The sequence below is a fragment of the Calonectris borealis genome, chromosome 16, assembly GCF_964195595.1.
Source record: "Calonectris borealis chromosome 16, bCalBor7.hap1.2, whole genome shotgun sequence".
In the NCBI taxonomy this organism is placed as follows: domain Eukaryota; kingdom Metazoa; phylum Chordata; class Aves; order Procellariiformes; family Procellariidae; genus Calonectris; species Calonectris borealis.
This window is the reverse complement of record NC_134327.1, coordinates 14,697,466-14,719,478: the sequence shown is the minus strand read 5'-3', so window position 1 is coordinate 14,719,478 and position 22,013 is coordinate 14,697,466. Positions and strand designations below refer to the sequence as shown.

At 58.1% G+C, this 22,013-nt stretch overlaps 1 protein-coding gene and 2 long non-coding RNA genes across 9 annotated transcripts in view; 2 read left to right on the top strand and 1 right to left on the bottom strand.

The window, feature by feature from the left end:
* LOC142089230 (uncharacterized) overlaps window positions 1-22,013 on the top strand; it is a 142,625-nt gene that overhangs the window by 63,015 nt on the left and 57,597 nt on the right. The gene's annotated exons all lie outside the window — the stretch shown is intronic.
* Window positions 13,139-14,078, bottom strand: LOC142089225 (uncharacterized). Its single transcript, XR_012676135.1, has 2 exons — window positions 13,948-14,078; window positions 13,139-13,257 (listed from the first exon to the last, which is right to left on the bottom strand). It is a non-coding gene; the product is annotated as an uncharacterized LOC142089225 (long non-coding RNA).
* PEMT (phosphatidylethanolamine N-methyltransferase) overlaps window positions 13,983-22,013 on the top strand; it is a 43,571-nt gene continuing 35,540 nt past the window's right edge. For 2 of the 7 annotated variants that reach the window (XM_075165418.1, XM_075165417.1), the window contains exons 1-3: window positions 14,293-14,381; window positions 16,864-16,971; window positions 18,454-18,593. In XM_075165418.1, coding sequence (XP_075021519.1) covers window positions 16,879-16,971; window positions 18,454-18,593 — 233 coding nt within the window. In that variant the 5' untranslated portion in view covers window positions 14,293-14,381; window positions 16,864-16,878. Of the gene's footprint in view, window positions 14,055-14,291; window positions 14,382-16,863; window positions 16,972-18,453; window positions 18,594-22,013 lie in introns of those variants that run through there. The other 5 variants (XM_075165423.1, XM_075165419.1, XM_075165422.1 and 2 more) reach the window with 5 other exon arrangements.

The following is a 22,013-nucleotide window of genomic DNA, read 5'->3' as shown; positions in this document are numbered from 1 at the left end:
TCTGCAGCAGAGAATGGGGGGGGGGGAAATAAAAATAAATCAAAACACCATTGTGGGGGTTTTGCTGGAAGCCATCAGTTCAGCCCAGTGTGAGATCAAAGAGACGGGCAGCATGACAGCGGCGCAGCCCCCGCTCCCTCCCAGGCGTTGCCCTTGGCACGACACCAAATTTTATCCTTGGGAATCGCGCCCAGCCTGCCAAGATATTCCTGTGCAGAGCAGAAACCCTCGCTCCCACGCTGAGCTGCCGCTGGTCCCACAGCCAGTCCTGCACCATCGGGGCATGGAATGCCACATGGGAAGTCGGGATCTCCCCAGCCCTGGCCTACCCCAGCACGCACAAGTGATGCAATCCTGCATGGACCTTATAAAATAGGCATAGCAGGCTGTATTATATATGCACCTCAACACCATAGTCATCTAGAGGGGTAAATGCAACCTGCAGGGCTGCAGACAGTTTTTCCCCCGGCCTGGGGACAGGTACAGCTGACGGTCACTCGAGGACGCGGTGGCTTTCGGCAGTGCACGGGTCCCGGCCAGCCCCGCTCCCTGGAGCCGGCGCTGCCGCTTTGCAGCTGCGAATGCCGATAAAGCACGGCCCGGCTCGCCGGCCGCCAGCTCACGCACGTCTAAGCCCCTCGGTGCCGATGCTTTTTCACAGCTAAGCGCTCACGCCGGGTTTAACACAGCCCAGTCGGCTGGCACGCATTCCACTCCTCATTTATCCCTTCCAATTTTGGAGCAACCAGCCGCTCATAACCATTCGCTCTACTGCAAACAGCCCGGGGCTGAGCTCAGTGCCTGCTCGCCCCATCCTGCACCACCCACACTCAGCAAGGCTGCGTCTCCTGCAAGCTAAATGAGGTACATGCTAAAACCCCCCAAAATCCTGGAGACACCCAGCAGGCCTGGGAGGTCTCCAGGGAGATCTCTTCTCCCTGGTATCCAGTGATAGGACACATGGGAATGGTTCAAAGCTGCACTGGGAGGGTTTAGACTGGATATTAGGAAGCATTTCTTTACCGAGGGGGTGGTCAAAAGTGGAACAGGCTTCCCAGAGAGGTGGTCGATGCCCCAAGTCTGTCAGTGTTTAGGAGACATTTGGACAATGCCCTTAATACCATGCTTTAACTTTTGGTCAGCCCTGAAGTGGTCAGGCAGTGGGTGATGATCATTGTATATATTCTGAAATATTCTATTCGAAATTTTGAAACTCATTCCCCCAGCCACTCCGAAACCCCTTTGGCTTTACACATCTCCCTCATCCCCCATGCTCGAGCTTGGGCTGCTGAGTTATTTCCATCGCCGCCAGACGATTTGTGGCTGTTCCACTCAAAGGACAGGGATGCTCAGACAAACCATCCAACATCTTCCCCCTCCCCGGTGTAAATTAGCACAATGCAAGCGATTTCAGCGGGGCTGATTTACGCCGGCAGACGGACGCTCCAAAGCACGGCCGTGATTTAGCAATCCCATTAGGACCTTGCCACTTCTGCAGAAGAGGCACAGCAGGTCGGTTTGTCTTCTTCACCTGGAGAGAAAGATGCAGCGATGAGCAGGGACGGCGCTGGCAGCTGGCTGTGCCGCCGCTCCCCGGCCGACTCCGGCAGGATCAGTGCTCCGAGAGCACAGCTTCATCCCGGGAAGGTAAAACTTCCTCTGTGATTTATAGCAGGCAGGAGAAACCAGTCCCATCTGCTACCCCAGGTACCTACTCTCTCTTTTTTTTTTTTTTTAAAAGCATGAAAGCTAACTGTGAGAAACAACATAGCTGCAGGAAAAGTGTCTCTCACGGGCATGGTTCTTGGGGAGGTAAAAGCTGCAAGGCGGTGGGAGCTGAATTTACCTCCATGGGAGCCCTGGAGAAGATGAGCATCATTTTGCAAAAGGGAGAGTGAGGCAGACAAGCCAAAAAAGTCACCCAGAAAAAAAGAAAATCTCTTATCAGTGCTCTCTCATCCTCCTTCCCTGACCCTTCCTCTGGTCCCCGTACCCACTAAGGGCGTTTTACCCTACGTGATGCTCTGCAGCCGGTGCTCGTGCACACAAGCAGAGCACAGCCGTGCAAACCACCCCTCAGCCAGGCTAACAAATGACTAAACAACTGCAAAGGCACTTTGCAGCATCATTTTTTCAACAGCTTGAGCAGCAGACTGGCTTTTACAGTGCAGCTCTCCCTTCAGTCGCTTTATCCAGCCTCCATAATGTACCACCCCCTCAAGAAAAAGAGGAAAGCAGTTAAAAACCAGGCCATTTCAGAGAAACAACACCCACGTACAAAATGGCTCCTCGAGGGCTGCTGCAGCCCTCCATGCTCTGATTTAAAGGCCGAGCAATTAGCACAGCAAGCTGGAAAAGCACTTACAGTAGTGCTCAGGTAGGAGGTTTGCTGCTATTTTGGGGTGCTGAGGCTGGGAGCAGGAGCCGAGCAGCCAGCGCCCAGCTCTGTGGGGGGGTCAGGGGGAGGTTTGCAGGTCCCACCGGTGGGAAGGGGTGGCTGAAGATGAGGAAGACCTCACTGGAGGATGCAGCTGGGGGAGATGAGCATTGGCTGCAGCTCCTGGGCTGGGTGCTGAGGGGTCTGATTGAAGGAGCACCTGGAAAACGTCGGGGTGCAGGGTGGCTTGGGCTGACACAGATAACACCAGCCCAGCGAGCAGAACGGTGTTAAACTTCTCGCAAAACCTGTCTCTCACCTGGCTCGGCCGACTTTCCGCCTTGTTCATCTCAGCGGTGGCCTCAACCTTGTGGGCTCTGCTCCATGCGTTTTGGGGGGAAGGCTCCTGCTGCATCGCCCCAACAAACAGTGGGGTCCCACCAAGCACAGCCTCTCCCATCTCACCTGGGCACCCCCAAAGGCTGGTTTACTTTCTCATGGCACCATCGCCGCCGGGAGCAGCACACCTCGCACGTCTGCCCTTGCTTCTTGGTAGCAACATCACCAGGACGCCCCATCCTCATCCCTGGAGGTGGGGGACCCACGGGGCCACCCCTTCGCCACCACTGCTCACCTCGCAGCTGAAGACGAGCTGCTCAGGGGCAGCTGATGGGGGAAAAGCAGGTTTTAACCCAAGATTGACCACAGGGAAAAAGGCTTTCTTGTGGAAGTGTTAATTGAGATTAATTGAACCACGGGGAAATGATTTGCATTCGCCAAATCGATCACCTGCTGCTCATCACCCCGGGTGCATTTTGCTCACAAGCCGCTACTTGACCTGGGCACGTGGCCGGCATTGAGCTTTCCTGGTGTTACACCCCAAAACACGCTCCCGTTTCCCTTCCCGATGACTTTCACCCATTTCCCCTGTCCCAAAGACCCCCGAGACCTTTGCCGGGCAGATGTGTCTCCTCCCGGGCGAAGTTTGCTTTCCCAGCCCTCCTCTCCGCTTCTGCCCTCTGTGTCTCATGGCTTTGGGGTCCCCCTCACCCCCCTGTCCCCCCTCTCCAGGCGCTCGCCTGCGGGGACGGCTGCCCCGGCACGGCTGGCTCAGGTCGGCGGCACTGCCGGAGCCCTGCCGAATGCCGGGGCGGCCGTGGGTGCCTGCGCCGCAGCGGTGCCCTCCCAGAGCTCTCTTCTTGGGGCAATTTAGCGACATTTTGGTTCGTTTTTACACCTTGTTGTAACAAATGTCCTCAGGTTGTCTTTTTAGTGCTTAAACACGGTGTATATGTGCTGGTGTGCCTGCGCGGCAGCCCGCGGTGGGGTTCGGTGGGTTATCCGTCCTCCCTTTCCCCTCGCCTCTGCTGATGGCAGGATCAGGCCGAGCCGCCAGCTCCTCTCCCCAGTGTCCCCAAGCTCAGCGCTGTCATCGGCTGCGTTTTGGGGTGCAAGAGGGGAGCTGGGGGGGAGAGGAGCTGCGAGTTCTGGGGAGGACACAGGGCAGCCGTGATCTCCACGGGCCAAATCTTCCCCCTTTCTCCATTTCCCTCGTCCTTCCCTTTCTCCTCCAGGAAAACAAAACTTCGGTGGCTCGTCTCCCGCAGAGCCCGGGCTGGGGCGATGCTGTGCCGGCAGCCGCAGCCTTGGAGAGCCGGGGACGCGCCGTCCCTCCGGGGAAACTCCCTGAAAAGTCAAGGCCAAGCTGGCACCGCGTCCAGCGCGCTCGGAGGAGGCTGGATTTCCTTCTGACTGTAATAATCGTGTAATGCCACAGCCTCGCCGTGCGCCCTTGGTCACATCCCTCGTTCCCGGCGCTCCCCAGCGATGATGATGCTGTTGGAGATGGTGGGTGAAAATCTAAGTGAGATGGAGGGATGGAGCATGAGGCTGCCGGCCACACGCTGTGCTCCTGGCAAGGCTGGGAGCTGCAGCCGTGTACCGCCGCTTCTCCCTCGCGGTCTCTAGGATTAGCTTAATAGCACGGGGAAATAACAGGATGAAAAATTTGCTCCCCTTCAAGCACTAAAAGCCAAGTTTCAAGGTTAATTGTCTGCCCTGTAGGAATAGCTTTTGCACACTGTGAGGGGCTTAATTAGTGTCATTTTAGCCAAGCAGAGCAAACGCGCCCTGAACCCGTACCGCGTGCCCCCGAGCCTATTTTGCTCTCCACGCGCTGGGTGGAGAGGTGATAGATTGCAGGCAGCTTCCCTCCGCTAGCACCCGGCGGGGCCGGATTTGGGGGTGATCAGGAAACCCTGGGACGCTCCTTGGCAGCTGCAGCACTGCTGTGGCTTCATGCCCCATCCCTGCATCCGCTGCACCCCTGGGTCCTGCACCCATGGATCCTGCACCCCTGGGTCCTGCGCCTGGTGCTTTGCAAGCCTGCTTGGATTGTCCCATTACGCTGTAAACTGATGGAATGGGGGGAAAGCATCCAGATACAACCACAGGGGGAATATCCAGCATTGGGGGATGAAAGGCAGCATTTAAGGAAAGCCGGAGCAGGCTTGCAGTGGGTGCAGGACAACTCGGAGCCCTGCCCAGCGCCATGGAGGCGATGCCCGGCTGCTGTGCATCAATGGGCTGCAAAGCAGCTGGATCCTGCCTCCTTCCCCACATGCATCCGTGTCCCCTCCGGCCAGGGGTGCACCCATTCCAGCCGAGCACCTGCCTGGGAGAAAAAGCATATGCTGCCAGGCTTGGCTTTAATGAGAGGTACAAGAAGATGGAGGTAATTTCTCTTCCCAATTACTGTTGTCCCACACGCCCCTACCAGCTGCGGGACACGATCGCTCTCCACGCAGCTGAGACTTGTTTGCAGCCCAACACCGATCCCCGGCAGCCGGTGCGGGGCCAGACACCGTCCGGCACCGAGGGAGGAGGAGAGGCAACTGCTTTGATTCCTGCCTTGGAAACCAGGGCCGGTGCCAGCAGCGAGGTCTCCGGTGGCACAGGGACAGCCCATCCTCAGGGGTGACCCAGGGCTCTCCCAGCCCAGGGCAGCTGCTTCCCATCGCAGCATCCTTGGCAGCAGGGGGGTAGCAGATCCCTGGGTGCCCCCATGGGGGGTCCCCGTGCTCTGGTGCGGAGCCACCGGCAGCCCCCGAGCGTGGTTTCCCATCACCCGGCATCCATCCTCGCTGGGCTCCAGCTCGCAGAGCCCGCAGGGACAGCCGTGACCTCCTGCGCAATCCAGGCCAGGAGGCTCCCCGGGACGCCTGCCCGTCTGGGCTGGAGCAGACCTTGGAAAGAAGCAGTCTGCTGGGATTTAAAGTTTTCCCCATACTGAAGAATTCATGGCAGCCCCCACTAAACCCATCTGCTGGCAAAGCCTCCTTATTCCTGCTCCGGCCGCGCTTCCAGCCAAGCTGTCTTCTTCCCACCCCTGCCGTGCCCATGGCCCGTATCCTGCCGTGGGGCTGCGGCCGGTGGGTGCTGGGTCCAGCCCGTGCCCCAGCCCCGCTCCAGCCTCTCCTCCTTCCCCTTCTGCCCTTTGGATTCCATTTCTCCCCTGGCAGCCGATGTCCAAATGGGGTCCCAGGGGATTCCCACCACCAACAACAAACCGCAGCAGAAAACATCCGTCCCGACGGCCGGGGCTGGCACGGAGCCTCTGCACCGCTGCCCGGGCAGCGACCTGCAGCCCAGCTGGTTGCCCTTTTTAGGGCGATCTGCAAAAAAACCCCAATTCTTGGCAAGTGGGCAATGCTGCAGGCAGGCACGTCTGGGTTTTGGTGCTTCCAGGTGGTTTCTGGCTTCTCCGGGTGTGGGAAGAAGGAAGGATGCGTGGAGGAGGGAGCAGGGACAGCATCTTGTCTTTAGCAATAAGGGGATTAAACACCTTAAGCCTTAAAGAAGGTAAACAGTCTGCTTTGGTTTAGGTGGGGAAACCCCAGACCTTTTGTTTCGGGCCCTGTTTTCCATAATGCAAAGATAGTTTGTGCTCAGTGTTCTTCATCTTGCTGAAAAGGTGAAGGAAGAGAATTAAAACGCTAGCTCTCGCAGCTTCTTTTCCTGAAACGACCTGAATTGACACCCAGCAATGGCACCCAGCTCCCAGCCTGCCTACGGGGAAGGTCATGGCAGCAAAACCTGGGTGCTCGATTTGGAGGGATCCAAGGGCCAAGGCAGGAGCCCCCCCGTCCCATGGCTGGGTGGGGAGGGGGTCGGTGGGGCTGCTGGTGCTCACGGCTCGCCCTCCCCTCCTGCCACTGCGATTCAGGGCTTCGGGCTCATGGTGGTGAGGAGCAATGTATTTTTAATTCGTCTAAGAGAATTAAGCTTGTCTGTGTCTGACTACTCACATCGCCTCCACTTTCATTAATTTTGAGCCGCTTGCCTGGTTTCCTTTGGTTCTGGCAGGGGTTTGGCATCGCAGGGAGACCAATTTCCTGCAAATTCAACAAATGCTGGGGGCTGGGGAGCAGCAGGAGACCCCGTTAGCCCCGTCCCCCTGCAGCGGGGGGCACTTTTGGTCACCCACCACGTTAGTCCTATGGGGACCTGCTGCCTCGTGACCAGCCACTGATTCAGGGATGGCACGGGGAGCTGGCCTTGCCGGGAGCTGGCAGCGCGGGACCGGATCATCCCGGCGGAGGAAAGTTGATCTGAACAAAGGTTGGATGGAAGTGGAGCAGAAAGCCCCTGGGATGCATCAGGGATAAAGTGGGAAAGGCTCTTCTGGACTTCTACACCCCTTCTGCATTTAATATCAGTCCAGCCCGGGACGAGCGCGGTGCCCGGAGCGGAGGAGCTCCCTGCTCGGGGGGCTGCCGTGCCCCTCGCCGGTGGGACGCCAGGGCAGAGCTCTTGCCCATCGCGTGTTGCTGGGAGCCGGGGAGCTCGCTGGCCATGGGGACTCCTCCGTCCCGGGGTCCCCGATCTTTTTCCCAGGGTCCCCAACCTTCTTTCCATCTTCCTTTTTGTGATGCTTTCATGATGCAGCTCATAAAGAGCCGCAAAAGCAGAGGGGAAAGAAGAGAAGATAAAAATAACAGCAGGACGAGCGGGTTTGAAGTAAATAACAGCAAAACATCAAAGAGGAGGGGGAGTGATGCTCTGAGGAGGTATTTATAGCCGGCTCTGTGGTTCCTTGGGATAAACCTGCGTGCCCCCACGGAAACCTCTTCCCTGGCCCCCACGAGTGCGTGTTTGTGTCCGAGACCTGCAAGTCAGCCCTTCCCCAGGGGCTCCCCGGGTGGTTTAAGCCCGGAGGCAGAGCACATCCCCGCAGCTTTGAGAGACTATTCGGGAAAGGGCTGATGCCCCTAATAAGCTCCAAGCCCAGCTTTCCACGGTGCTGAGCACCAGGGCCGGGCACCTGCTGCGGGGCCATCACATGCGGCACGAAGCAGCCCCCACTACCCGGCTTTGCCCCCCACCGAGTCCTCAATGAGGGTTTTTTTTTCTCTCCACAGCCCTCCTGGGTGTCACATCTGAGAGCAAGGTTGATTGCCTGGGAAAAGCCGTCCGCCAACAGAGCAAGGGATGAGAGATGGCCGTGGAGGTGATGCTGGGCGCTGTGACTCAGCTCCCTCCATCATCCCTGCTGCGGCGAGCATTAGGAGAACGTCTGGATGGCTCAGCACCTGAAACCTGGCTGCTCAGCTAATGGGGACACCCTAATTATATGCGTCTGGAGCAATGCCTCATATCCCTGGGCTGATGATGTACAGAGAAGTTTTTTTGGAGGCTGGTTCAGCCCTCTGCAGCTTGCACCGTATGGGCAAAGGTACTGGGGGTGCATAGGGTGGTTTGTAGGTGCAGAGAGGACCGGGAGGTGCAGGCAGCATTAGGGAAAGCTGCCTGGCCTCTTTGGATGGGGCAATGGGGGTTGTTTCCCCACTCCAGCATGGGACATGCTTGTGGCCAGGGGACGTGGTAGCAGTGACCTTATCAGCTGCCTCCTGCTTTAGGAAGCCTCAGCTTCCCTTAAAGCATCTGTCCCCATGAAAGGTTCTTTGGAGGGATTTAAATGGTTTGGGGGATTTAGGGCTTTGGGGGAGAGCAGATTGGCAATAAACCCTCCAGCCAGCTGTACAGAGTCAGGACCTTCTGGAGAAGAGAAAGCCGGGGGGATTTCCACCCTCCTGGAGCCCCGAAACCTCCTCCCTCCTTGCAGCCATCTCCCAGGCTGGGTGAGCAGCCGCCGCTCTGCCAGGCTGCGGCAGCAGGGGCTTCTGCACACCCTCGCTGCTGCTCTCTAATCAGAGACAGGGTTTGCAATTAAGCGACACGGAGTACCCTGGGGACAGAGCCTTCTGTTTGAGCTGAGCTCAGACGAGTTCAGGGAGGGAGAGACCTGATTTCCCACTTAGCAGACAGGTCACGATCGGTGGATTCATTGATCCCAGAAAGTAAAGCCTCCGCTTCATTAGAGACATGCTGGTGATGAACGCGGCCTCGGGGAGCAGGGAAGCTGTTATGAATCCTTCCTTAAATGTTGTCTCCACCGGGCTCAGAGCACAGATGCCGGGAAGCTGCTCCGACAGCGTGGCTTCCTTCGGAGGGAGCCTGCTCCTTCCCGCAGTGCCCATCACAGGCGCAGCTCCATGGGGCACCGGAGCTCCCTGGAAATAGGCTGAGGCTAGAAAGATGCACCTCTGGGTCTGTCCCTCCCTCTGCGGTTCTCCCTGCGATGTGGGACGAGGGCACCATGCCCTGGGTTAAAGCAATGCAAGCTGTGCCTCTTGCCAGGGCAGAGCACCGGGGCGAGACCCCCGGGGGTGCTCCCCAGCTCCCAGCTGCCGATGTAAGGTGGACCTGGAGTGAGGTGGGGGGTTCCTGGAGTTTGCGAGGGGTGTTCACCCAGAAGCACGGCAAGGCCTTGGAGAGCTGGTTGGGGTGCAGGCAGCACAGGCAGGGCAGAGAAAAGGCAGCCCCAGGCAATCGGAGAACACTGATGCTTGGCAAGACCGTTGTGCGAGGTCCTGCCCGCTCTGCTCGCGTAGGCAAAATGTTTTGACTGCAAAGGCAAAGGGGCCGTTGTTATTTCCCTTCGCCTGCAGGAAGGACAGATCCTGCTCTGTCCTCTGCTGCGTTTCTGATTTGCCCTCCCCAGATCAGCTCTCCCCGGAGGGAGGTTTCCTCGCTGGCTCCTGCCAAGAGTTCCTGGCAGTAACTTCTCGGTGCCCTTCAATGCAGCTGCTCAAGACAGCAGATGGGGACGTGGGTTGTAGCTGTGCCAGACTGGTTGCTCTGCAAGCCCGGTTCGGGATAAGCCGTGCTTATGCAAGTAGCTCCATCTACACCCAAAGTTCCCATTCCCTCCTGTAAATACCTATTGAGATACTGGTGTAGTCACTGGGAGCGCAGAGGGAACAGCTTCACCAGGGGTGAGCGTTGCCCACGAGCTGGAGCAGGGCCCTGTACCGTCCCCTTCCCTGCATCACGACTCTGCCCACAAGCTAGCACGGTAACAACACCCACAGGCGAAAAAGCAAGGGAAGGACTGTGAGCCTTCGGCGCGGAAATTTTTTGGAGGTTTTCCTAATTCTCTGTGTGAGGAGAGCCACGCAGGGGACACAGCTTTTCAGGAGGTTTCTGCTTCAGGGAATCACGCTACGCTGCTGGTTCGAGGCAGGGATGTGTCACCCTGCTCCTGCGGGTGTTAGGACTTCTTGTTGCTAATTCTTTCAAGAAAGCATCTCCCGTGGGCAAACCTGCCTGGCAGGACGCCCCGACGCCAACACAGGCATCCTCAGTGACATTTCAACAGTGACAAGCCTCCCGCGCCGTGACATGTCCCCTTCGCAGGGGCTGTTGTTCGACAACTGCTCTAGGGGCAGATCTCGAGCTCCCAAGTATTTGGCTCCGGTTTCTGGCTCATGCTGATACACGGAGGAGCTGGAAGCAAAGCACCCTCTTCCCAGCCTGGCTTTCAGTTTGGGAGCATCTCAGGGTTTTGGAGAATTTAGGTATGTGGAGTTGCTCTTGGTTGCTCTCTGCATCCCTGGGCATTTAAGGGAACGCAAGGAGCAGTCAGGGCATGGAAAGAAGGAAAGGAGCAGCTGCCTTTCCAGATTTACAGGGATCAGCAGTCGAGCGAGTCCCCAGCATTAACCAGCGTGTAACTGGGAGCAGAGTCTGACTCACATACCATATGTTCCCAATCCACCGCGTTCAATCAAGCCTAATAAAATTGATAGGGGAGCATTGAAAATCTCGTGATTAATTCTTTATGATCTGTAATAGGGGAGCTGTGTGCCAATTACTCGAGTAAATCATTCATCAGAATATAAATAGAGCTCACCTCCAGCACAAACACTAGAGGATTTCCACTAGGATTGCAGGTCTGGATTGCAGCATTGCACCGCTGGTGACAACATGTTACCTGACGGAGGACAGAAGAATATCTGCAATTTTGCTGCTTCTGCCCAAGGTTTCATCTCTGTGCTCCAGCATTATTTGCTTCTCTCTAGGCTTGCAATGCCGTCCATTACCGTGTGTTTTGATGCTCCGTCCTTGATCTCCATGACCCATCAGACCAGGCCCTTGCAGGTTTGCAAGGGTTAAACCCATGAGGGTCACCTCTGTTTCAGGGCAGGTTTGAACACGTGGACCATGACACAGCCCTCGGGGACGGGGACGCAAAGGACTGGGAAAAACGCCCCAGCCCCACGCTGCGCCCATGGGACCTCTATCAGCAAGGGACGCAGCTGGGGTGGGACCAGGCGGATTGCAAGCTCAGATACGAGAAACCAAGGTTGCCGGCAGAAAGCAGTCGTGGTGACCACCAAGGCTCGCTGGGGACAACCATAAAGTCTGGTTCGCATGGCTGGAGCGATGGGCGAGAGGGGGTTATAGGAGCTGCAGGCAAGCAGGGGAGTTCATGAGCTTGTCCTGCTTCATAGAGGATGGCGGCAAGAGTCACCTGCAGAAAGTGGAAGCTGTGGGTGCTTTATTTCCCCTTTTTTCCTTTTTCTCAGCAAGGAAACCAATTCTTTGGCCTGGAAATGTTCTCCTGGGCTTATAAGGAGAGATGTCCCTCTGTGCTGAAGTTGACCTGGCTGCAGTTTCCCAACTAATGTCCCATTTCTAAGGGAAACCCACCCAACAGCACTCCCTGCCCTGGATTTCCACGCCTTGGGAATCCCCTGGGTCTCCTTGTGTTTGAAATGCTCCCGGGCAAACTGCAGCTCGCTGAGCCGCAGCGTTCTGCTAACTCCTGCTAACTTCACCGGCCTGACGCACACATGCATTGCTAAGCCCACGCGACGAGCGTGTCAAACGCTTGGAAACCCTTCGGTGCTGCTGCAGCAGATGCCAGCAGAAGCAACCACGGCTGCACGATCCCTGTGCGCCATTAACAGCTGCCAACCGGTGAGCCGGCTCCCGGTCCTCCCTCCGACAGGGCAGCTCATCACCACCGTTATGAATGACTTCGTTTAAGTGGCTTCTGCCCACGCAGGCATTTGCAACTCCATATTCATCAGTGACCTCTCAGGGCTGTGGTGGGATTTTCAAAGGGCGCTGGGGGAGGTTCAAGCTGAGAAGGGACTTGGGAAAGCCGAGGGCAATGCCCTCTTCCTTAGCTCGGTGCTCGGAAACGGAGAGCTGGATAAAAAGGCATGCCACGGGGAGAAGCGGAGGGATGGGGACACAAAGAGAAATCCAGCCCTGCAGAAAGCCCCCTTTGTCTCCTTCACAGCTGCTGGGATGTTTCCGAGGCGGGATGGAGACCGGTGCGGAGGGGCCCCACCGCCGCAAACACCCCCCATACCTCTTACGGGGAAAACGTTCCCTGGACAGGGGATTTGGCAGCAGGAACGGGGTGGGGGCTCCAGCGTGATTCCCTGCCCCAAACACAGGCGAGCTGGTGGTAGGGCACTGGTCCTGCAGCGCATGCCTTCACTGGGTGCCCCCCCATGTAGGGTGACAGGACAGCCGTGTCCATGACAGCCCAGCTCTGCTGGTCTCGAGTGAGGAGCCGGCGAGGCAGCTCACCCCTCTGCACCTCCTCACCGTCCATCCCTCCCCCCGTCCTCGGCCAGACCCATTCCTCCTCCCAGCCCGCCATGGCATCCTTGTCCTTTCCCAGCTGGCACTGCTGGCAGCACCGGGACGTTCTCCCCTTGCAGCAGGGCGGACCTTGGAGAAGGTTTCTTCCTGCTTATTCCCTCCCCAGGGGGACGTTTCCTGCTCTCTGAACACAGCCATCATTGCTTTCCCCACTGCGTCCCCTTCGCCCTCCCCGCTGCCCCAAGCACCCAGCTGGTGGGACTCGCAAAATAAACATCCTCCCATCTGCTCCCGCGCCCCAGCCTGGGAGATGACAGAGGCGATAATTATACACTCGGCACAGCAAAATTATCCGGCGTGAGGAAGAAGAGGCCGGAAGCAGCTGGAGATCATCCATGGGGAACGCCGCTCCCACCCACGGCACCTTCGTGCGTGCCTCACCCCAACCTGGCGCTGCAATTTGAACTATGAATGTGCTCGTCGGGCCGGGGCGGGATGGGGTCCAGCCCTGTGCGAGCACCCCGAGTGCCGGAGCTGACCCTGCAGGCGGGGAGGTGGGGATGCACTGGTGCAGCGAGCGGTTTGGAGCAGAACTAAGGAAAATCGGTTTCCTGTGGGGCCGAGAGTCATAGCTGGGATCCCCTGGGTCTCCTGAAGCTCAACCTCCAAGGATGCCATTTTGCCAGGGAGGGTTTCAGGTGAGCCATCACTCGTGCACATCCCGTCCCTTCCCCACTCCCACGAGACCTCTGGGAGGGACGCTTGCAGCTCATTCACGAGGCTTCCTTCATATCGAACTCTTTTTGAAGAAAATTTATTTCCCCTCAAAGGAGGGTCTGCAAAAGCAGATGGTCCATGCAGAGAACCTTAGAGGTCTGCAGGGATGATACTACCCTGGTGCATCAACCAGAAACATCCTAGGGAGGAGTGAAGAAGAGAAATAATATTAGCAGGAATGATAACAGCAATAAAAAAAAAAAATTACACCTGCTGAAGGGAATAGGGCGCAGTGAATTGTCCTCAAAATACATCCAGGCTTGATGGCTTTACATTTTGTCCTGGAATGAGTAATATTGGGCACGCAACATTTAATTTCCACGACCTTTCCGGTACCAGAAAGCCACCGGAGCCATTTCCCTGCCCCTGGCCCTGGTGTGAGCGCTGAACACGGGCAGGGGACGGGCAGAAGGACAGTCAGAGGACGGGCAGGGGGACGGGCAGGGGCACAGGCAGGGACGGGCAGGGGCAGGGGCACGGGCAGGGGCGCGGGCAGGGGCACGGGCAGGGGACGGGCAGGGGCACGGGGACGGGAAGGGGCACGGGCAGGGGACGGGCAGGGGCACGGGCAGGGGCACGGGCACAGGCAGGGGCACGGGCCGGGCAGGGGTCGGCAGCGCCGGGTCTCTGCCCCCATTGCAGCGCTGGCACCTCGACTTCTTGCCCTCTTTCCCCTCCGGGGTGTTTTACCCCCACTCCCACGCACGACCCCGCGGTCGGCCCCACGCCGGCTGCCCGATGGGGCGAAGCCCCGTCCCCGGGGGGCCCCGTCCCGCCCGCCCCCGCGAGGAGGGGGGGGCCCGACCCGCGCCGCGGCCCGGTTGCTTCACCGGGCAGGGTCGAAGTCCAGGCGCCGGCAGCACAGGCCGCCCTCCCCGCCGCCGCGGCCGGACACACGCTCGCAGTCCGCGACGGAGGCGGCCGGGCCCGTGGCGAGGTCAGTGCTTCCCCGGCGCCGCGGCCCGGCCCGGCCCGGCCTCCAGGCCCGGCTCCCGCCGCGCTGCCGGGGCCCTGCCGGCGGCGGCGGAGGCGGGACTACGCTTCCCGTCAGCGCCACCGCGGGGCTCCGCGCTCGGCCGGCCCCGGGCGGGGGAGGCGGCGGCGGCGGGGCGACCTCGGCCCCCGGCCCCGCGCCATGGCGGGGGGGCCCGGGCCGGGCGCGGGGCGGCGGGCGGCGGCGGCGGCGGCGGCGGCGGGCGGGGGCCGGCCCTGGCCCTTCCCGCGGGAGTGCTGCGAAGGGCTGGGCGGCCTGGAGTACGGCCAGGTACCGGCGGGGCCGCGGGGGCGGGCGGGGAGCGCCGGGCTCGCTGCGGCCCCGGGAAAGGAAGGGCCCGGCCTGGGGCGCTGCCGCTCGGCTGCGGGGGGCGGCCCGGGGCCGGATACCCCCCCCCCGCCACCCTACCCCGGCCTCTCCCGGTGCCACCACGGGGCTCCGCGGAGCTGGTGGCAACAACGCCTCGGGCTGCGCCTGCAGGTGCAGCAGGCCCCGGGGACGCTCGGTGCCCCGTGCCCGAGGCGCACCCGCCGCCGTCCCTGGCCCGTTTCCACCCAGGCCACGACGGCACGCTCCAGCCACGTGGCAAGGGCTGCACCGGCACCGCACGGGAGTCCCTTGGGTGCTGCCGCCGGCTCGCCCGGGTGCCCGTGCAGCTCTCGCCTGGGCACCCGTGCAGCTCTCGCCTGGGTGCCCGTGCAGCTTTTGCCTGGGCACCCGTGCAGCTCTTGCCTGGGCACCCGTGCAGCTCTTGCCTGGGTGCCGGTGCAGCTCTTGCCTGGGCACCCATGCAGCTCTTGCGTGGGTGCCCATGCAGCTCTCGTGTGGGTGCCCGTGCAGCTCTCGCCCGGGCGGCCATGCAACTCTTGTCCTCCCTGACTTTTTGGGGCTGCGGGCGAGCAGGCAGCGTTTGCCACCGTTATTTGTCGCCCGTCGGGGAGGAGGGGGCAAAGTTGAATGTTCTGTGCCTGTTACGTTGCTGTCCCAGCAGCTTGCAGGGACGGCTCATCCTAACGGGCTCCCCTTGTATCCCTAAAAGCACATACCAGGCACAGGCCAATCTGCCTCCCGCTGGCAGCGGCGAATTTGCTTGTTGAGGAGGAGAAAAAAAAGGTGAGTGCAATGTTAACGATGTTGCCAGCCAGGAGTTAGTAGGTCAAGAAGCTTTTGTTCAGCCTGGTGTGCTCAGCACCGTACGAAACGGGAGGAAAGAAGCTGTCCTTGTCCCACGGCTTTGCAATTGAAGCGGGACCAAACAGTTCGGCCCCAGTGCCAGCGGCTGTCTCGGTGCCCGGGTTACAGCTTGACAGTGCTTGGTTTGAAGGGACGAGGACTGGTGGCAAAGGGCTGCTCAGGGGTGAAGAGAGGGGAGGAGAGGCCGGGGAGGGTGGGAATAGGGGGAGATGGGTGAGGATCAGGCCCTGGGAGCTGTTCCCGTCGTTCCTCGCCAGCAACCGCGTCCCGAGGGGTTGGATGGAGGAGCCCGTGGGAGCTGGGGCTTGGGTGGTTTGAAGGCAGCTGCGGACCCCCGTGAGGATCCCCCCGTTTCCCCGGGGCAGCACGGCCTTTGCTCGTGCACTTTGCACCGTGGGCGGTCACGGCTTTGCAGGAGGCACCTGGAGCGGCTGGACGTGCCCCGGGACAGTGCGGGAGCCATTCCCAGGGCCTTTGCTCTTCGCTACGAGAGACAGCAGGTTTAGCAGCCCCTTTCCATGAATCCCACTGCAGCTCTGGTTCCTTCAAAGAACCCGTGAGGAGCCAGTGGGAATTTCTCTTCTGGATGGGCGAGGTGGAGCCGATGCCTTTTCAAGCCTTTCCTGTCCCCTGGCATCCGAAGGACTTGCAAACACAGCTGTGTTTGGGAAGCAAAAACCTTCCACGTCTCGATGTTGTCTTGATTTTGATTCAAGCGAGGGAAGGGCTTGGGCTGGGCTGTTTTGTCTTTTGTTTTCAAAGTTTTTGGCAAAAAAAAAAAAAAAAAAAAAGGCCCTAGCTGTTTTTCATCCAAATACCACTGCGGGGAGAGGGGGCGGGGAGGGAGAAGCAGCATGGCTTATTGCACGTAAAAACGCTGACAATGTCAGGGAGCCGTCCTGGGAAAAAGATCCTTTCTTAACGGGAGAAAGGAGGAAAAACAGCGAGCTTTAAGGGTTTTTTGTTGTTGTTGTCATTAAGTAAGACAGGAAAGTCTTTTGCAGCTTCTTACAATGCAAATGCATCCCCCCTCACTGTGGAGGGGCTTTGCATCAGTCTTACTTTATGGAAGGCAAATTTGAGGCTGACACAGTTCATCGCTTGGAGTTCCCATGCAGACCAGCATCCCTGGGACAGTCCTCCGTCCCCGGGGACACCGAGGCGCTGTGAAACGGTGCTCCCTTGCCTGCGGCTTGGAAACACGCTTGGGTTGGCAGCTGCCCCGTAGGGCTGGTGCTCGTCCTCACAGCAGCAGTGTCCTCGCAGTGCCCGTGTCCTTCTGGGCATTGCTGCAAACGCGGAGCTCCCTGAGAGCCCAGTGCCCCCGAGGTGCGCGGGGAGCCAGCTTGGAGGAGCCCCCACCCTCTTCTTGGCTTTGCACCCTGACATAGTGCTTTGCAAGCCATAACAACGTGTTGCTTGGGGCCAGTAAAAGATTCCTCCGCTCTTGCAGGGCAGCTGATGCATTTGGTTTGAGATGAAGTGCCCCGTATTGGGGCGCAATGCCTGGTGCCCCTGCAGGAATCTGCACCCCCAGTAACTGGCTCTCTCCCCCCAGGTGGATGTGACAGCCATGGCGCAGCTCTTCGGCTACGTGGACGTGACCGACTCTGGCTTCATTGCGGCTGTCCTCTCCATCGCCTTCAACCCGCTCTTCTGGAACGTGGTAAGAGCTGCCTGTGCACCAGCCACCCTCTTATTTTTAGCAAGCATCCTTCCTTTGCCAGCTACAGGGGGATCTCCTTTGGGCCGCACCGGAGGAAACACCTCTTTTGGGGAAGTGTGCTGGGCTGGGTGGGGCGAGCGGTGCTCAGTCCTTAGGCGTTAGAAGTGGGTGAGCAGGGAGCTGTGCTGCAGAGAGGACTCCTGGGGCTGGGGGTGGCTGTGACGGGTGTCACAGAGGAGGTAAAGGTGGGAGCCAGCGCGGGATGCTGAAGGAATTAGGAGCTGAGCTTGGGAGAGGGGGCAGAGCAATCAAACCCGTCCTTCAGCCACCTCCTGCCGCATCTCCCACCCCAGCAGCCAGGCACTGGTCACCAGGCACTGGGACTGAGCCTAAATGGCATTAACTCCCGGTGGGGGGCTGCACTGGATACTTTGCCCGCTGCTTCCCCTTGAAATATGTTGGCAGCTGGTTGTAGGGATGGCAGGAAGCAAAAACAGGCAGCCAAAAGTTAACCTGAAGAAATTCCCCTTCTATCATGCTGCAAAGTCTGGCAAAGAGCTGCAGAGCTGGCAGCAAGCCAGCCCTAAGCAGGAGCGGGGATACCTGTGCACGGGTGATGCTCGTTGTCCCTGTGGGTGCCGTACCATCCGCTGGGTACGATACCACTTCGGGGGCCGAGACTGGAAGAGCTGCCCTTTACCGCTGCGGTTCGCTACCTCCCTGCAAGAGCAGCGAGAATCCTTGCCAGCCCCGTTTTGCAGCGTTGCACAGCCAGTCTGCCAAGTGGGGAGCCTGGGCCAGCTGCAGCGCGAGGTGACTCCCACCCCGCAGCACCCTCGGCAGCACAGCTGAGGTGCGGGGTGAAACCTTCTCCCCGTGAGCACTCATGGGAACGGGATGTCATCTCAGCCAAGATTCCCAAAACCGCCTGCCAAACCTCCCCGCAGGGATTCTCACCCTGGGGAAGTCTCCTTAAAAAGGCCTTATTTTTCCAGAGGGGGAGGACTCGGCTCTCTCTGAGTGCGGGGGCTTTTGAGGTTGTCTCACGCTGGGCTTTGGAAAAGCGAGGCTCTCCTGGCTGTGAGTCACTTTGGAAACCTCTGTCGGAGCTCTTTGTTGCAGCCTCCCTAATTTTTCATGCAACTCATTATTAAAAAGCCTCACGGTGTCTGAAATGCGAACTAGAATATGCCACATTATTTCGACTTCAGAGTCATCATTTAGCATAAAGAATCAATGAACAAGAAGATTCAGGATGTGGTCTCTGGGGGGAGAGACTGGCTCCAGCGAGAAACTGCATAAAAGGGAAAGAAAAAAGTACTTTATTAGCGTCTGCTGCTACGCCTGCGACTCGTGGGATGCCTGCAGCTTGGGAAATAGCGTTGCTTTTTGGATCAAGAGTTTGGCTGCTGTTAAAGGACAGGGAAAGCTGATGTAACAGCAGGAAGTTCATTGCTCTGCGTTGCTGTTGTCCCCTTCCAGTGTTTGAAGAGCATTGCCGTTGGCGGCAGGTGGCACTGCAAGCAAGACGTGCAGGGCCTGCGCCTGGGAGCAGAAGGCATCTCTGCATGGGTTTGCAGTGAGCAACCTGAGCTGGCGTGCTGGTGGAAAGCTCTGGGGAGGTGAGCGTGGCACTAGATGTTTCCCCGGCTGCAGCGGGCCGGGTGGCTCTCGCAGTCCATGTGCCTCCATCCATACGCTTGCTCTGCCCAGGTCCCTGGGCATCTCCCTGGCATTTTCAGGCTCTGTCAGTCCTGGCGTGTGGCTCGCACCAGACGCTGCTGGAAGGCTCTTGCAGGGGGCTGTGGGACCTGCAGCCCTGAGCAAGCGCCCGCTATCGGGTGCATTTTAGCAGGAGTGGCCCCAGCCACCCCTGGATTTTCCCTGACCTGCTTCCTTTACCTCCTCCCCATCCTTTTTTCCGTGTGATCAGTGTCCCCTGCCTGCACCTAGCCAGCAGCTCTTCTTTCTTTCTCTACACCCCTGCACAGGCTCCCTTTGTCTGTTGCTATTTGAGTTCCTTCCCAGCAGCTGAGATCACTTCTGCATCTGAATTACTTTGGGCTCGCAGGAGCTTTAGTGCGAAGACTGGATTTCTGTGCAGTGCCAAGCACTCTCTGCTCTCTGTGCTTAATAAGTAATGTGGGACCCTTCTGTGCATGAAATTCCTGATTTAGGTAGAAGTGGGGTGGGGATGCGTTGATTTAGTTCAGTGTTTTAATTCCCCATTTCTGCTGAACTCCAGCCAGGTCTGCCTCTTGCAAAGTTTGGCGCCGGGTTGTCCTCGCTGTGCAGCGCCTCTGAATAAATATGTGGTGGGGAAACCCCGGCTCCGTGCGGTGCTCGGCCGATGGAGAGGCGCATCTCGAGGCCTGGAGCATAGCGAGGCGTTTGCCCTGGTAAGCACCAGGCATGTTTCTTTGGTAGAAAACCTGCAGGGTTTGGGGACGAAGCACGAACTCAAAAGGCTGTGGGGGAGCGTGGCTCCGCAGAAAACCCTGATGCTCATCGGATCAATTTATGTACTTGGGTTAAGAGAGCAATTTAGAGGACCAGAGCCTAAGTGGGGCAATTTGCAGGACTCCAGCCGGGCTGTGCTGATGCTCCCTCCTGTTCTCCACAGGGGGGAAAAATCTCTCCAAAAAAGGCCTCAGGACTCTCAATTCCCACCCTCCTCCCTGCAGGCATGTGCCAGGGGGTACCATGAATGTCGCCCCGGGGTCGCCCGCTGCATTTCCCCACCAAATCCAGGGCTCGCACCCCCTCTTCTGCTTCCCCCGCCCCGTGCCAATTAAAATCCCACCCATCCCTGGGTGGCCCCCAGGTTATGTTGTCCGTGGCACAGCTTGGATGTGTTCCTGCCCTATTCTCTGGTTTTTTCTTTTTTTTTTCCGTCTCTCCGCCTCATGATGTCTCTGCTTTCCCACCCGCCACGGCTGTTACGAAAGGAGCTGCTGGGAGCCACGATCCTGTGTGAGGCAGGGTGCAGGCGAGGCCCCGAAAGCAGCAGCGGAGCCGTTTTGGGGATGATGTCACTTAAAACTCCCCAAGGATGTTCAGCGCAGCCGGGAGACCTGAGCCGCCGTGGGGTTGTTGAGGGGCACCCGGCGAGGAGTAGGCACGTCGCTGGAGCCGTGCCGTAAAACATTAATGAGGTCAGAGTGGTAGAAACTTCAATAAATCCCATCTGTGTTTGGAAAGCTGCAGAAACGATGGGAGAAACTTCCCATCCCTTGGTAACTAAGGAAAGTATTAAATAACAACTCCTCGGGGACAAACATTTTCAAGCCAGGAGAGGCAGATAACCTGCATGTGGGAGGCTTTAAAGAGCTCGCTGAGCCTTGGCACACGGGGAGTTTCTAGAAAGCTGGAAGGTTTCTGACACTCTCAACAGCAAACAGGCAAGTGGCATAGCCATGAGCCAGATAGTCTGACGTCCGTCATCACGCAAGTGAGTTTCAAGTGGGGAGCGCATCCATCAGCAATCCTTTTCTTGATTTGAGCCTCTTAAAAATTTACGGCTGGCGTCATGGACCGATTTAGAAATGGCAGATCTTCAGCTGCTGCCCGAGAGCTTGCTCCTCCCGCCACCTCCGGTGACCCCCTCGAGACACCCAAGCATCTCGCAGGAATCTGCAGGGCGAAACCTCAAATGTCACAGTTAGGAACGGGCTTAGCGTAATTTAGCATGATTTTAAAGAAAATAGACCCCATCAGACAAAGGCGATTTTATTCTTCAAGGTTGCAGCTTTTCCTGTTCAGGGTAAGCAGATCTCTGTTCTAGACGTCCGTCAAGTGTTTAAACTGCATGAGGTTTTGATTAAAGAAGTAGTTGCACAGGGACCTGGGCTGACAACGCCTGGCTCCTGATGGATGTGTATCTCTTGGTTCATTTATTTTTAATTTCCCATCCTTTTCTCCTTCTTTGGAGACTAGAGGAATCTGCCAAGTGGATAAGAAGTGCTTGCGCTGGCAGGGAGGGGGGAGTTTGCAGGCGCTGGCAGCCCGATTTCGCCTACCTCTGACCACTTCTTGCTAAACTGGGAGGAGGGTGCCTGGCCCAAAACCTCCCCACGCTGCTGGGAAGCGGCCGGGAGCTGTCGGGATTCAGACTTCAGTGAGCCAAACTCCGAGAAACCTTCTGGGGGGCAGGAGGAAAATGCCTGATGCCAGGGGATTTCAGCAGCTCTCGCTGTCTGTCTTACAGAAGGGAAGGATTGAGCGGTGGCTTGATGGCGGTGTGTTAGCACCTCGCTGGGGAAAGGAAATTGCAGGGTATGAAATGGCTGTGCGAGGGCTGGAGCGGCAGGCAGAGCCTCGCGGGGAGTACACCTCGGTTAGCTGAAGTTTACAGGGTTGGGAGGTGAACGAGTTAGAGGGATTTAATGGTCTTTTCTGGCCTTCAAATTCTGCAAACCTGCGAGAGTTTCGTGGGCTCCCCCGCAAACCTCTGCCTGCCTGCAGCCATGGGTGAGAGCAGAAAAACAGCCCTCAACCATCTTCTGGAAAATGCTTTTAGATGCCGTTGTAGAAGCCACGGCACAGCGACGATGATTATCTGCTTACAACAGATGCCAGATCAATAGCGGGGCTCCAAGCTATGCCGCAAGGCAATTGACTGCAGAAAGTGTTTCTTTATTGGGGTAAAGCTGGGCTTGCAATGAGGCTCAGATTCGCTCTTACATCTCCGGTCTTAAAATGTCACCACCAGCTCTGATGCCTTTCATCCTTCGTGCAGGGAGAGAACGCACATTATTTGTAATTGGACTCTACCAGGCAGCCATAGCCGTTTTCATTTCCTACAATGCCTGAGAAAGAGCGAGGATTTGCCTTTTTTTTTTTTTTTTCCTTTTTTCTTTTCTCCCCCAAACAGCATTTAGTGGCAATTTTATTCCGAGTGACTTGGTAACGCTTCCCACTCAGGTGGCGAGGGCTTTGCAGCGATGTTGTAACGCGTGCGGCGAGCGGGTGGCATCGATTCTCTGGCCGTCTCGTAACATAGTGAGTCCTGGCCGGGTGTGTAACACTGCGCCTGTTTGGCT